The following is a 14,377-nucleotide window of genomic DNA, read 5'->3' on the forward strand; positions in this document are numbered from 1 at the left end:
TCTTTGTTTAAATCCAAAGAGGAAAAGCTCTCCCCCATGGAAGCTGTATCACCAGTTTTGCTGGTTTTTTTGATGATGGTTTATCAGATGTTGGCACCAGCTGGTGTTCCGGACACACACAGCAGCTGCAGAGGGAGGCAGAGGTGGCCGCTCCTCTCCCACCACAGGCACTTACCTGCTGTTTGTCTTGTTTTGTCAAGACTTCTCGCCCTTCACAAAAGCTTGCCATTTGGTGAAATAAGTCACTAAAGATCGCCTGTCTCATGGTTATTCAGGCACTGGGAAAGTGACACTACTAGCTGACAATAAACATCTTGCTGTGGAAGCAAGACTGTGGAAAGATCAGCTGGAATTTTTGACTGACAGACACTCCACTTTGCAAACTATAAAAGCTGCACCAAACTTTCACAAAGCAAAAGACTTCTGCACATTCTATAGAAATTTGTGGGGCTTTTCCCCAAAGCTGGGACATCAATTTTGTGGTTACTCTCTCAAGGGCTGAATGGAAGGACTCTGTACTCTAAGGGTGGTGAGTTCTACTGACTCCTGTTCTCTACTGTGTCTTTGCTAGCTTTAATATATATAACAATAATATATAACAATATATATTTAATATATAACAATAACCTTAATGTCGTGTACTGTTTTATGTAATCTCTCAGTAGTTCTCTTGTTTTGTACTGTGTAGGAACTGTTCAAGGCCTTTTGTCTGTTACCTCCTGTCTGTTCAATAAATAACACATTTTATAATAGCCCTAATCAGCCAGCCTTAAGATCTTGTGAGCCAGAGGGATTGAGGTGCAGGTCACCTAAGCAGAGCTGCTGCCAAAAGCCTGTGCCTGAGGCAGGGCTTGTCTGAAGCTGTCACTTGATCCGTGACACCCAGGCAGCCGCGCTCCGAGTCCTGCCGGGACGCTGGTGTTCCGGACACACACAGCAGCTGCAGAGGGAGGCAGAGGTGGCCGCTCCTCTCCCACCACAGGCACTTAGCTGCTGTTTGTCTTGTTTTGTCAAGACTTCTCGCCCTTCACAAAAGCTTGCCATTTGGTGAAATAAGTCACTAAAGATCGCCTGTCTCATGGTTATTCAGGCACTGGGAAAGTGACACTACTAGCTGACAATAAACATCTTGCTGTGGAAGCAAGACTGTGGAAAGATCAGCTGGAATTTTTGACTGACAGACACTCCACTTTGCAAACTATAAAAGCTGCACCAAACTTTCACAAAGCAAAAGACTTCTGCACATTCTATAGAAATTTGTGGGGCTTTTCCCCAAAGCTGGGACATCAATTTTGTGGTTACTCTCTCAAGGGCTGAATGGAAGGACTCTGTACTCTAAGGGTGGTGAGTTCTACTGACTCCTGTTCTCTACTGTGTCTTTGCTAGCTTTAATATATATAACAATAATATATAACAATATATATTTAATATATAACAATAACCTTAATGTCGTGTACTGTTTTATGTAATCTCTCAGTAGTTCTCTTGTTTTGTACTGTGTAGGAACTGTTCAAGGCCTTTTGTCTGTTACCTCCTGTCTGTTCAATAAATAACACATTTTATAATAGCCCTAATCAGCCAGCCTTAAGATCTTGTGAGCCAGAGGGATTGAGGTGCAGGTCACCTAAGCAGAGCTGCTGCCGAAAGCCTGTGCCTGAGGCAGGGCTTGTCTGAAGCTGTCACTTGATCCGTGACACCCAGGCAGCCGCGCTCCGAGTCCTGCCGGGACGCAATCGCTGCTCTCCATTTATTTTTATGTCACTCTCCAACTTTGGAATTAAGCACTGCTGGGATGAAGCAGAGTTGAACCTGACATTTATGAGCCATGAGGGTTTCAGCCACAGTCGCCTCCGAAGGCTGCTGTGCTGCTTCATTCCATGGCATTAAACTGGGATGCAGGAGCCCAATTCCAGCAATTGCTGCAGAGCTGAGCAGAGGATGCCAGGCTGACAGCACAGCGTGGGGTGTCCAGACTTGAAATGAAATGGGCAGGGGGTAGTGGTTTTAGAGCTGCTTTAAATTTATTTTGGACAGCAGGAAAAACTACAGAGGGCTGGAGCCATTTTTCATCCCTGCTCTGATTTTTCTTGTGTTGTAGCAAAGAAAAGAGGTTGGAAGGGAAGAGAGAGTGGAGGTTTTCCGGGTGTTGTGTCCATCCAGGATGATGGTCTTTGTCTTCAGCTGTCATTAATGAATGGTTTTGGGTAAGGAGCCAGAGAGGAATTTGAGGTCCAGCTTTTCTTTCCACAAACCTTAAATATCAACCACTCACAGCAAGAAGGGACTTTAAGTCTTTTTAAAAACCAGTTTAACTCCCCCAGAAATCCTGGAGTGGAGGCTGGGTGGTGTTTCTTTCACCCAGGGAGAGGTGTGGTTTGGGGAAACTCTTGGGTAGTTCCACATGGCTGGTTGGTGGTAAATCATCTACAACATGGCAGAAACAACATTTCTCTTTTTTCCCCATTGGTGGGAAGAGAGGCATAAAAAAGAGCCAGAGTTCCATAGCCAATTGCCATTTGGGAAAAAAGAATTAGCAGATTCTTGAACTTCTCCCTGGGTTTCTGGTTTCTGAACTAATCAAGCAGCAAAGCAGGGATTGCAGGGTCAGAATGGAACCACTGAGATCTTGCCAAAGGCATGAGGTGGGAGGAGATTTTCTAATGAGGTGAGAGCACCTGCTGGTGATTTTTATGGCTGGTAATGAGGCTGCTGAACCCAGGTGTCAGCATCACTGGAGGTGGGCTGAGCTCCTTATGTTCCCCATTGCAGGGTGGCTGGGAACAGCAACACATCCCCAGACTGTGTCAGAGTCCCAATACCCTTGGCCACAGGATTTTGGGACACCATCATCACCCTATGGAAGCTCTGAGGTAAGGTACATGATGTCCTACTGTCACCTCTTCTCCTTGGTGACTCCTGAGACTCAGTGACAAGCTTGGGATTTGGGATCTGCACCAGACATGTCTCAGAAGAGATAAATCTTCCCCACAAAGAACAAGATTTCAGGGCTCAAACTGCATTGAAATTGGATGTTTTTCATTGGCATGTAGGGTTGGGACAAGGGGGAATGGCTTCCAATTGCCAGAGGGCAGTGATGCATGGGATATTGGGAATAAATTCTTCCCGGGGAGAGTGTGAGGCCCTGGCACAGGTGCCCAGAGCAGCTGTGGTTGCCCCTGCATCCCTGGCAGTGCCCAGGCCAGGTTGGACACTGGGGCTGGAGCACCTGGGACAGTGGGAGGTGTCCCTGCCAGGGCAGGGGTGGAATTAGATGGTCTACAGCCCCTTCCAACTCAAACTATTCCATAAGTCTATGATCAGCTGCAGGATCAGGCCCTTTCTTGCCCCTCTTCTCTGTGTTCCTGGCCCATGTGCATCACTCAGAAACCACATCTGCAGGGAATTTGGCCAAAAAAACTGACTGGAGCACTTTGGCTCTACCAAGAAGGACAGCATCTTTCCCCTCTTTATTTCCCTGTTGCTTACAAGAAGCCCAGGTGCAGCTCCACAAACCTGTGAGGGCAGGGGCTGTTTCTGATCTTCCCCCATCCATGGTGACCAGCAATGCCATGGGAGGATGGGATTTAATCTCTCCTGGTCCTCATGCTGATCTCTGAATCCAGTTTGGAAGCAAAACTTCTGTGGGTAGGTCTGGACTGTGGTGGCTGACCATGAAGTACTGTCTGGATGGGGAATTGGAGCAGAGTACGGCCATGTCTGGGGTCTCCATCTGTGAAAAATGTGTATTTTATGATTGGCTTTTCGCAAGTATTAAAATGAATATTGTCTGCAGCTTGCTGGCTGTTTTATCAGCTCTGTCTTCCAGGCTGTAGCCACAACGTGCCTCCAACAGAGTGACTGGGGGGATTTCCATTGACATGTTCCCTGGGATCCTTGCTTCCACCAGAAATAATTTCCACTTCCCCTTAGAAAAAAACCCCATGAAATGACTGGAACATTTTTCATGTCAGAACTAATTCTGCAGCTTTTCCCTTTGGCAAACATCCACTATTTTTGCAGAAATTCAGTGTTTTAATAACCGAAGCAGGATGTCTCCATCCCTATCAGCATTTTAGCACTGTTTGCTTGGAGATAACGTGTGGTAAATTGTTGTTTCTGATTTCAACATCCCCTTGCAGCAGTTGAACATCAGCTGCAGGATTTTGCTTGTGCTGTGTCTGCAGCCACAGCATGATGGGGACTGTGGGTCCTCTGCAGGTCTCTCCTTTAAGCCTGCTCTGCTGCCCCAGGCTCTGGTGTGTCATGGAAACAAGGAATGGTTTGGGCTGGAAGGGACTTTAAACTCCATCTGGTCCAAGCCCCTGCCATGGGCAGGGACACCTTCCACTAGAGCAGGCTGCTCCAGCCTCTGTCCATCTTGTCCTGGGGCTACACAGGTGAGGTAAGAATGCTAAGACCTTTTCTCTGGGAATGTGGAAAAATCACTTCCTGTGCTCTTTCCTCTGTTTAATGTCTCTGGCTGTAGGAGGGAGTGGTGCTCAGTTTTGTTGTGGGCACAGCCAGCACCCCCAAAACCATACCCAGAGACAGGGTAGAACTGAGGGTCAGCAAAAGCTTCTTCCAGCTATTAGTGCTTCTCGTGCTCCAGAATCTCCTCACTCTAAATTTAGGATGATTTCCAGGCTTTCTTGGAGCCAGTTGCTCCATCCCAGAGCAGGACTGTTGCAGCCAGCCCCTGAGCTGAGCCCCACGTGCTGTCCCTGTGCAGAGCCTGGGGGAGTCCCACTGGGGAGTGCTGAGATCTCCTTGAATGCCAGGAGCCCCTGGACCCCCCTGCAGCTCCTTCACCCCAGCACTCGTGGCCCCGGACTGGCCCCACCAGTTTTGGGTGCTGACCTTGGTTGAGCAGCTGCTTGCCAAGAGCCAGGGAAATTCCACAGCATGTTTCATGTTTCAGGTTCAGCTGGCTGGAACCTTCACAGGAATTGTCCTTTGAGTCAGCAAAACCCAGCCTGGGCACTGTGGGAGGGAGAAGGCTTTGAGGACAGTCTAAGTCCTTCCCTAACCCTCAGGTTCTGCTCCTCAGCTGCTCCATGCACACATGGAGGCAAACATGATTTCTGGGAGGAAAAAGTGCAACATTTATGTGTTCAACCTTGAACTCACTTTAAGAACTGACTTGAATTTTATTCATTATTTTTATAAAAATTTTAGGTACATTTATTTTCAATTTTTTTCCCCTACCCAGAATTGGTAAGAAAACATTTTGTTGACCTCTAATCAATTTTCCTGTGATTTTTTTTTTCAAGTTGCCAAAAATAGCTCATGGATGTTCATGGCATGAGCAGAAGGCTTCCTGGCTGGCAGGAGCCACCACCCTCCCTTCTCCTCCATCTCCCTTCCTCCTGAGTCCAGCACAGGGTGCAGCACCAGCCCTTCCCAGTTATTTCCACTCCGTGGGTCACTGGTGACATCCTGGCACCAGTGGCTCCACAGGCCCCTAATTGCAGGTGCAAAAATTATTCCCATCCCTGCTGTATCTTGCAGTGCTTCCCTCCTCCTGTGCTGGCACCAGCTTTGAGCCAAACCTGCCCCAAATTTCTCCCAAACCTTTGCATGTTTCACCCCCTCAGGCCACAGCAACAGCCCAGGACTGCTGTGGAGACTCGTGTCTCCTTCCCTGATGACTCTGGAGTCTCTCCATCTCAGCAGAGCTGCTTTTCACCTGCCACCCCTCCTTGCTGGGAGACACGGATTTGGGGCTGGGATTGGAGCTGAGAGGAGCCCTCAGAACTGTCTGCAGCTCCTCCCGAGGGCAGCTCCAATCTCTGCTCTCTGGGACCAGGGACAAGAGCTGAGTGAACAGCTGGGGCTGTGCCAGGACAGCTCAGGCTGAGATCAGGAAAGGTTCTTCCCCCAGAGGGTGCTGGCACTGCCCAGGCTGCCCAGGGAATGGGCACGGCCCCGAGGCTGCCAGAGCTCCAGGAGCATTGGGACACTGCTCCAGGGATGCCCAGGGTGGGGTTTTGGGGTGTCTGAGCAGGACCTGGGGTTGAACTGGATGATCACTGTGGGTCCCTTCCAGCTGAGGATATTCCATGATTCCATGATTCCAGCCAAGCACGGCACATCTGAGCCCCACCACTCTTCCAACCCCCAGAGAAGATCCCCAGTTCCTTCCAGCTGCCCTTCCAGCACAGGAGCAGAGCTCAGCACCATCCAGGACATGCTGACAGGGACAAGCTGGCACGGCAGGCAGGAGCGAGGGGTCAGGAAAATGCATGTGTGCTTTATTCATGGATATGTTTGGATATTGACACGTACAGAAAAGGTAAGTACAAGTTTGACCCCAGTTTGGGCTGGCACCCACCACCCTCCCCTCGAGCAGGGGCACACAGGAGGTTCCTGCTCCAGCACCACCTCCCAGCCCCGGGTCTCCCTCCCAGCTCCTGCTCCCACCTGGACAATGCTGGACATGACATGACATGACAGGTATAAGTACATACACAATATTTCACAGGCTCTCAGGGCTGCCAGCCACGGAGTAGTGCTGTGCAGCCAAAAAATAGAGTTCAGTGGCTACAGAAAGTCTGGCTGGTTCTTTAACTGTGGGGTTTTTTCCTTTCTTTTTCCCATGATTCTTCTTTGTGCTTATGGAAGTTGTCAGGAATGGAGTAATTCCTAAAAGAAATTGTCTCCCTGTCTCTTGGCTAGCTCAGTCTTTTGCCTTTACAAGCAGCTGCTATGACTTCTGTGGTTAATCAAGAGACTTAAAAATGAAGATCCATGGTTCACTTCACAGAATTCAGCAGAGATGGAATTTCATCCAAAAAATTACTGACTTTTTACAAGGAAAAAGCAGTGGTCTGTGCACACATGTTGGTGGGTGGGAGGAGAGTAATCATGTTTGCTTCCTCCAGCAGAAAGGTTCAAAAGTCATTATTTTTTGCAAAGTTTGATTCATGATCAGGCTTGGAGGGAGAATCAACATTAAATATTGGTGAAAAGAATAAAATAATCAGAACAAAGCCATGAAAGTTTTGGGATTTTTTTTTTTTTTTGGCTAATTCCAACTCCCCAGCTCTTTCCTGCTGGATGAGAGGCTTCTTGCTCTGTGCCTCATTCATTTCATCCCAAAGCATCCATGAACCCCAAGGGACCCCCAGAAGGGCAGGACCTGGCCTGGGACAGGGCTTGGAGGACAGGACATGGGAACTGAGGATCTGGTTGGGCTCTGATGGGTGAGACAACTAACATCTGCAGAGCCCTTAAAGCAAGACAGCCCTGCAAGTGTCCAAGGCCAGGCTGGATGGGGCTTGGAAAGCCTGGTCAAATGCAAGTGACCCTGACCATGGCAGGGGGCTGGAACGGGATGAGCTTTAAGGTCCCACCTGACCCATTTCATGATCCTGTGATGTGAATCCAGGGGAGATGATGATGATGTCTCTCACTGAAATCACTGAAGTAAGTGCTGATGTGGGACATGGCACTGGGATGAGGTAACCTCTGGAAGTCTCCTCCATCTCATCCAGTCCTTGAGTAGGATTCTCCACACCTCTTTTTACAGCATACCAGTCTGAAGGGAGAGGTGAGGTGGGGCCACCAGGCATCCTGACCACCCAGAAAAACTCCTCTGCTGAATGAGAAGGAAATGGCAAAGTGGCACTTCACCATCACTGACATATGAGAGACACAGGAGTGGGTGCTCCTGGAAAGAAGCTGGCACTTGCATCCCCATCCTGTGCAGACAGCCTGGGCACGACTGAAAGCTGCTGGAGACTGGTCTGATGGGGCCAGATGTCTGAAAAGCAGAGCATGACTACAGGACTGGAAAGCAAAGGGGCAGAAGAATGCAATTCCCAGCAGGACCTCGTGGTGTTGAGGTAGTTCCTTGCCTTTGAAGGGCTGAGCAGGCAGGGTTTCATCCCTCTCCCCCTGCAGCTGCGAGGACACAAGCCTTGTGTCACTTGGTCTCTCAGGGACTGCTGTCCTGGATAAAGGGGAGATGTTCACAGCAGCTCTGTGCATGTGTGGGGTCACTTGAAAGGACTTTCCTGCCTGCAGTTCTCCCTCCTGGTCTGCTTTCCTGATCAGGGTGAGCCCCTTGGCCATGCAGTTCTCACATACAACCTTTGGCTCAGGGTGTGACTTGTCACCCTGCACACAAGCCTTGGAACTTGGTGTGTTCCTTTGCACAGCCCTGGATCAGGAAAACCAGGTGCTACAGCCCTGAGGACCTCAAGGAGCAGCACTTTGGACAGGATGCAGCAGGAGGATTTCTGTTCATGCCAGACACATCCACAGGTGTTCAGATGAAAACCAGAGTGGTTTCTGGTTGGAACAAAAGCCCAGGAAGTTGCTGCAGTTTCTCAGAAAATCTGAAGCAATAAACAACGGGAGAGGTTTTGCAGGAAATGGGAATAAAAAGCAATGGACTTTGCTGTGTCAGATGCTTCCTAAGCCTTTCCATGCATTCAAATGCCAAGGAATTAATGATATTTATTGGAGGAGCACAAACCAAGCAATAAATGGACTGCTGCAAAGGCCAGGCCTAAACACACTCAGGGAGATTCTGGAGCTACTGCTCTTCTTCCCATGGCACTCAGCCTGTGTAAGCATTTATCCTGGGAAACCTTCTCATTCTTCCTTACCATCTTCTTTCCTGGCTTTAGTAAAGGGGTTCAGCCCCCCAGGAGAGCAGGGGGACTCCTCAGCTCACCTCCTCAAGGAAAGACCCTGGGATGCTCCGGTAATCCAGGGTGACACACCTGCCCCTCTGTGCCCCAAGACACTGGAGAGATGTTGATCCTCACTTTCCTCCCCTGGGCTCTGGCTGTGGCTCAGAAAAAAGGGTCACTTCAGCAGCTCTTGCTTAAATGACATCTTCACTGAAAAAACAGAAACTGGCAAGGGACAAAGCCCTTGACCTGCTTGCTCACCTGGACACAGGTGGTTGCCTCTGCCAGTTTTTCGAGGAGGGGAAACTGTAGCAATCCAGTCCCTACCCATGATGTAATTCATGATGTGGCCTTTCTTGGCTGGGTATTTCTGTCTTCAGGGTGGTTCCTAGCAAACCTCTCCTATCCTATCATCTCTTCCCAGGAAAACCAACAAAATCCATTGCCTGGAGACCCAATGCCTGTGAGACCAGAGGGTGAACAGGTAGCAGGTGAGAGAGGGATGTGTTGGGCTCACGTCAAACCCTGCCCATGGGCTCACACATTGGCCCCTGATGGAGAAAGGGTAGCCTGGAGTGGGACAATATTGGTCTCTGGTTGTTTGGATGTGACAAAAAATGCCCCAAAACACTGAACAGGACCAGTGGATAGAGATGTTTGGGTTGGGACACAAAAAACTCAGCTGTAAACAAAATGCAACACACGTGTTTCTTCCTGAATACCATCAATACAGGACACAGGTTTCCCTAAGAAGGAGGGCCCGAGGGGAGGTGACAGCTGGGATGTGGATGCTGGTTGCACTCTGGCCATGGGTTTGAGAGGGTGGATAATCCTTGCCAGCCAGTTCAGAGTGTGGTTACTTGGTCCTCCCCCGAGGTGCTTCAGGTTCCTCTCCAGTGAACAAAACCAACCACATTCCCACCAGTTTTCTGGTTTCTTCAGTCTGAAGTAACCAGGTGCATTGTCCTTCAGGTCCTGAGCAACCGTGCAGACAGTCTGCACCCCACGTGTCCTCTCAAGAGCCCCTCAATGTGGGCTTCAGGAAACCTCCTGGCAGGTCATCCAGTCATCCATCCATCAAAAGTCTTTCCCCTCTTGGCTGGGCAGGAAAAAGCATTTCCTTTGCAGCTCTCATTTCTTGGATCAACTCTCTCCTTCATCTTTTCCAAGGGAATTGTCCATGGCTTCAGCCCTATCCATAGATAGCTGGAGAAACAACAACCAAGCTGTGGTGTGGAAAGGTGGCCAGGACCAAGAATGAGCTGGTTGTCAACAATGCTGATCATATAAAATCAAATAAACTGGCAGACAGATGAGGAGGAGGAAGGGATGCCCAAACACTCACCTTCCCTTCCCTTCCCCTCCCTTCTCCCTGCTCTCCTCCTGAAAAAGTTACTGGTCTGGTTGTTCAGTAAAGAAACCAACACAAATTGAGTCTCTCCTGGCGTGTGCCAGCCCTCCTCACATCACGGGAGGCTCAGCACAGCAGGGGCGAGGAGAAGCCACATCTGCAGCAGAGAGGCTGCCCAGCAGGGAGGGGTTGCTGGGCTGCAGGTCCCTGAGGACAAACGAGTGGAGCCCCGCAGGAGCCTCTCCTCTCCAGCCACCTGGAAGAGAAAGGAGACAGCGTGGGGTGAGAGCTGTGGCTGATCATGGAGTCATGAAATGGTTTGGGTTGGAAGGGACCTTAAAGACCATGCAATTCTAACCCCTGCCATGGGCAGGGACACCTTCCATATCCCAGGCTACCCCAAACCCTGTCCAACCTGGCCTGGAACAGCTTCCCAGGGCAGCCACAGCTTCTCTGGGCACCCTGTGCTAGGACCCCCCACCCTCACAGCCAAGAATTTAGTCCCAGTATCCCATCTAACCCTGCCCTCTGGCAGTGGAAGCCATTCCCCTTGTCCTAGCATTCCAGCCCTTGTCCCCAGTCCCTCTCCCGCTCTCCTGGAGCCCCTTCAGGCACTGGAAGGCCACAATTAGGTCACCCTGAAGCTTCTCTTCTCCAGGCTGAACAATTCCAATTCTCTATTTTTCCTCACAGGAGAGGGGCTCCATCTCTCTAACCAAACTGGAGTCCCTCCTTGGTGCCTCAGAGGATTTGGGGCTCGGGGGCTGTGCAGCCCCAAGTGTGTGCATGTGCAGAGGGGCCAGGGCTGATTTCAGCACCCAGACTCTGGCCTGGAGGTCAGCACAGCTCTTCAGCTGTTGGTGAAGGTGGTGTCACAGCAGCAGAGCCATTTGTGGGCACAGCACTTGTTTGGACACTGGCTGGAGGTGTCTGTATGAGGTGGGTGCCTGGATGCCCTCTCAGGTCAGTGGCCACCCACGTATCTTACGGAGCCACTGCTGGCCAGTGGCTTGACCTGGTGACCTTAAAGGTGGGTGTGGAATATACCTCCATGGTGCTGGGAGACATTTCACTGGCTTTCCCCCTCAGGTCCAGAGGTGCCAACCTCATTAAACGTTGAACAGGATCTGGATTTGAAGTTGAGTCCAAAGTCAAGACCCAAATCTCTAGTTTCCAGCAGGGACCATGCTCCAGCAGCACTCACACCTCAGAGGAGGGATGCGCTGCTGCCACGAGGAGGTTGGAGATGTGGCTGGGCCATCCTCTACTGCAGCTGCTTTTTCCAGTTTCCCACTTGCTGTTGGGAATACTGCCCTGGTCACCGACAGTTCACAGCTTCTCCTTCACTTCCAGGATGAAGGGCTCAGTGCTAGGTCTCTACCTGGGGCCACTTCTTGGATTTCTCTAAGATCTGGGGAGCACCAGCTGGAGGGAAAGCCTCCAGATCTGCTGGGTGCCAAGCTTTTGGCCTGGGGAAGGTGTCCCTGTGCCCTGCAATGGTGCCACCAGTGCCCTGGAGAGCAGTGAGGGAACCTGAGGCCACTTTTCTCCACCTCCCAACCTGCCCTCTGTGAAAACAGGGTGGAGAGAGGTGAATCAGGTCTTCTCCCAGCAAAAGAAACAGTGATAAGCCTTAAAATAACCCACACTTGGAAGTTCTGAAGGTATCAGTCAGCCCAGTGCAAAGCCCACGCTCAGTCCTTGGAGTCTAGTTAAAACTGACAGCTTCTGTAACCTGAACGTTCAGCAAATCAGGGTCACTGTTAATTATTCAATAGGAAAATAATTGAATCTGAAAATTACTCTGGTTGGCAAGTCAAGGTCATTTTGTTTTATTTAAAAATAAAATATTTAATACCTATCATGGCCACCATCAGTAAATGAACGTGTTATTTGTTTTAAAATTATTTCAATTTAATATTATTTTGATAGTAATAATTCACTGTTGAACAGAACCTTTCAAATTTTCCAATGCTTAGCAAATCTTAAACCTCTGCATTATAATCTCTAGAATCCTCATCTAACAAGGGAGGAACTTGTGTCCTGGGAAGCTGAAATGCTTGTCTGAAGCTGAACTGATGCTCTGAAGGACAGTGAGGAGCCAAGCCAGTGATGCTGGGTGAAAACTCCATGGATTTCCCAGTACTTCCAAATGGGAAGGGAAGGGAAGGGAAGGGAAGGGAAGGGAAGGGAAGGGAAGGGAAGGGAAGGGAAGGGGAGATCAGGCCTCCAGGAGTTGGAGGGTAGGTTGGATGCCTGCATGTGACTGAAATGACACAAGCAGAAGAAGGAGTTGAGGTGAGGAGGCTGCAGGAGGCACAGACATCATCTCCCCAAGCCAGGCCTGCCCTCTGTACCTTGGTGGGCTGGAGGTGCTCCAAGCTGTTCTCTCTGAGGGTCGCCACAGCTCTGTTGGCATTTCTTTCCTGCTTGTACATCTGTGTGGTGGGGGGGATGGACGGGGCCACGGCTGTGTTCAGGTGAGTCCCATTGCCAAAGGCCTGAATGGCATTTTCTTGGTGTGGGAAAGATGGAGAAAACAGTTGTCAGGGCAGGGGGATGTAGCCATATTTCTCTTCACAGAGAAAAGCAAGGCACGACTTCCCAAGAATATTTCTGAGATTCACATTCTCTGAACCTCAGAGAAAGGAAAAACAATTCTTATCTCATTTGCTGTGCCTGCATTTGTGCAAAAGTAGAATGCAGTATGGAGATTGTTTACCCAGAGTGATGGTGTTTTGTTTCCTTGGCCTCTCAGGGCCAGGTGTGTGTGTGTGTCGGGACTGTCAGCTGACAGTCACGAGATGTAGAGTGCAGTTGTGTGCAGAGTTGAGTGCTCGGCAGATTCAGTTTAGATGTAATGTAATATAGTGTAAGTATAATATAGAATAATATAGTATAATAAAGTAATCAATTAGCCTTCTTTTGCTCTTTCTATAATTCTGCCTCTGGCCTGTTCCTGTGTCATTCTCGGCACAAGAGTGACAGGGGGAAGCCTCCCTTTCCCAGCCTCTTTCTGTGCATCACCCAAATGGATGCCTGAGGCTCTGCAGAGCTCCTTTGTTGGTAACACAGGGAGCTGGACACTTCCAGACCCCAGAGCACCATGGCATCTCCCTGTCCCATCCGCAAAGCCCCCGGCGTGCAGCAGTGCCACTCACGGAGACAGATGTTGTTGGTGAAGAGGTGCAGGAAGCTCTCGCACTCGTCCTGCCGGTTCCCGCTGGCGTTGCAGGTGCACCAGGGAGCTATGCTGGATGTTGAGTTGTCAATGTAGTTGGGGGTGATGGGGCTGCCTGCCGGGACCGACGGACAAGTGTTACTGCAGGGCAGGGACTCCAGGAAGGGACAGGGACATCCCCTCCTGCTGCTCTCCTGGTTACTCTGCCCCAGCCAAGCCCCTCCATGACAGCAGCAAAACCCTTCAAGTGCTGGTGTCATGGGTCTGGTTTGCTCCCAGGGAAGAGAAGAGGAGCAGTCACAACCCTTTTGTTCACATCACCATCACCGAAGCCTTCAGTCAATTAAAAAGTGCTATCAGTCCAAGGAACGGGCAGTTTCTGGGAATTCAGGTTCCCTAGTAACATTAAGAGAATAATGGAATGGTTTGGGTTGGAAAGCACCTTAAAGCCCATCCAGTCCCAACCCCCTACTATGGGCAGGGACACCTCCCACTGTCCCAGGCTGCTCCAGCCCCAGTGTCCAGCCTGGCCTTGGGCACTGCCAGGGATCCAGGGGCAGCCACAGCTGCTCTGGCACCTGTGCCACGGACCCAGCACCCTCACATTCAGGAATTCCTTCCCAACATCCCATCTGATCCTGCCCTCTGGCAGTGGGAAGCCATTCCCCCTCATCCTGGCATTCCAGGCTCTTGTTCGACGTCCCTCTCCAACTCTCTTGGAGCCTCTTTAGGCTGGGAAGGGCTCTAAGGTCTTCTTGAAGCCTTTTATTCTCCAGGCTGAGCATTCAAAAACTGTATGTGAATGTGTATAAAGGTTTTCATCCTGTCACTGAAAAAGCCAATCTCAATCTCCAGAATGAAGGATTAAAATGGAATTAAATGTTGGCCCAAAAATGTCAGCCTGTCTCATCTATCGGGACAGACCTGGTCCAAAGGCCACTGGCACTTCTCTTTGGACTCTTCTCTGTGCCTGTGCCAGCTGCTGCCATCTGGGCTCTGCAGCATCTGAAACCCCAATGTGACACCCTCTGAAGTTGGAAAAATGGCAGTGCATGGTGATTTCCAGCAGCATCATTGGTGATGGCATCAGGGAATCCCTGTCAGAGCAGACATCCTGGAACAGCCCGTCTATTTCCACCGGAGAGAGAAGCTTGAATCTTGCCCATGCTTTTTCTCCCTCCACTGCAACCATCCTGAAGTTACCCC

At 50.1% G+C, this 14,377-nt stretch overlaps 1 protein-coding gene across 1 annotated transcript in view; it reads right to left on the bottom strand.

Annotated features, from left to right (window-relative positions):
* Positions 1-6,230: 6,230 nt before the first annotated feature.
* Positions 6,231-14,377, bottom strand: part of LOC121353464 (GDNF family receptor alpha-4) — a 71,951-nt gene continuing 63,804 nt past the window's right edge. The window contains exons 6-8 of the mRNA XM_041467327.1: positions 13,152-13,286; positions 12,348-12,505; positions 6,231-10,246 (exon numbers count right to left, since the gene is read on the bottom strand). Of these exons, the coding sequence (XP_041323261.1) occupies positions 10,106-10,246; positions 12,348-12,505; positions 13,152-13,286 (434 nt within the window). The 3' untranslated portion in view covers positions 6,231-10,105. The remainder of the gene's footprint in view (positions 10,247-12,347; positions 12,506-13,151; positions 13,287-14,377) is intronic.

This window comes from Pyrgilauda ruficollis, unplaced genomic scaffold, assembly GCF_017590135.1.
Source record: "Pyrgilauda ruficollis isolate IOZ18807 unplaced genomic scaffold, ASM1759013v1 scaffold206, whole genome shotgun sequence".
NCBI classification, from domain to species: Eukaryota; Metazoa; Chordata; class Aves; order Passeriformes; family Passeridae; genus Pyrgilauda; species Pyrgilauda ruficollis.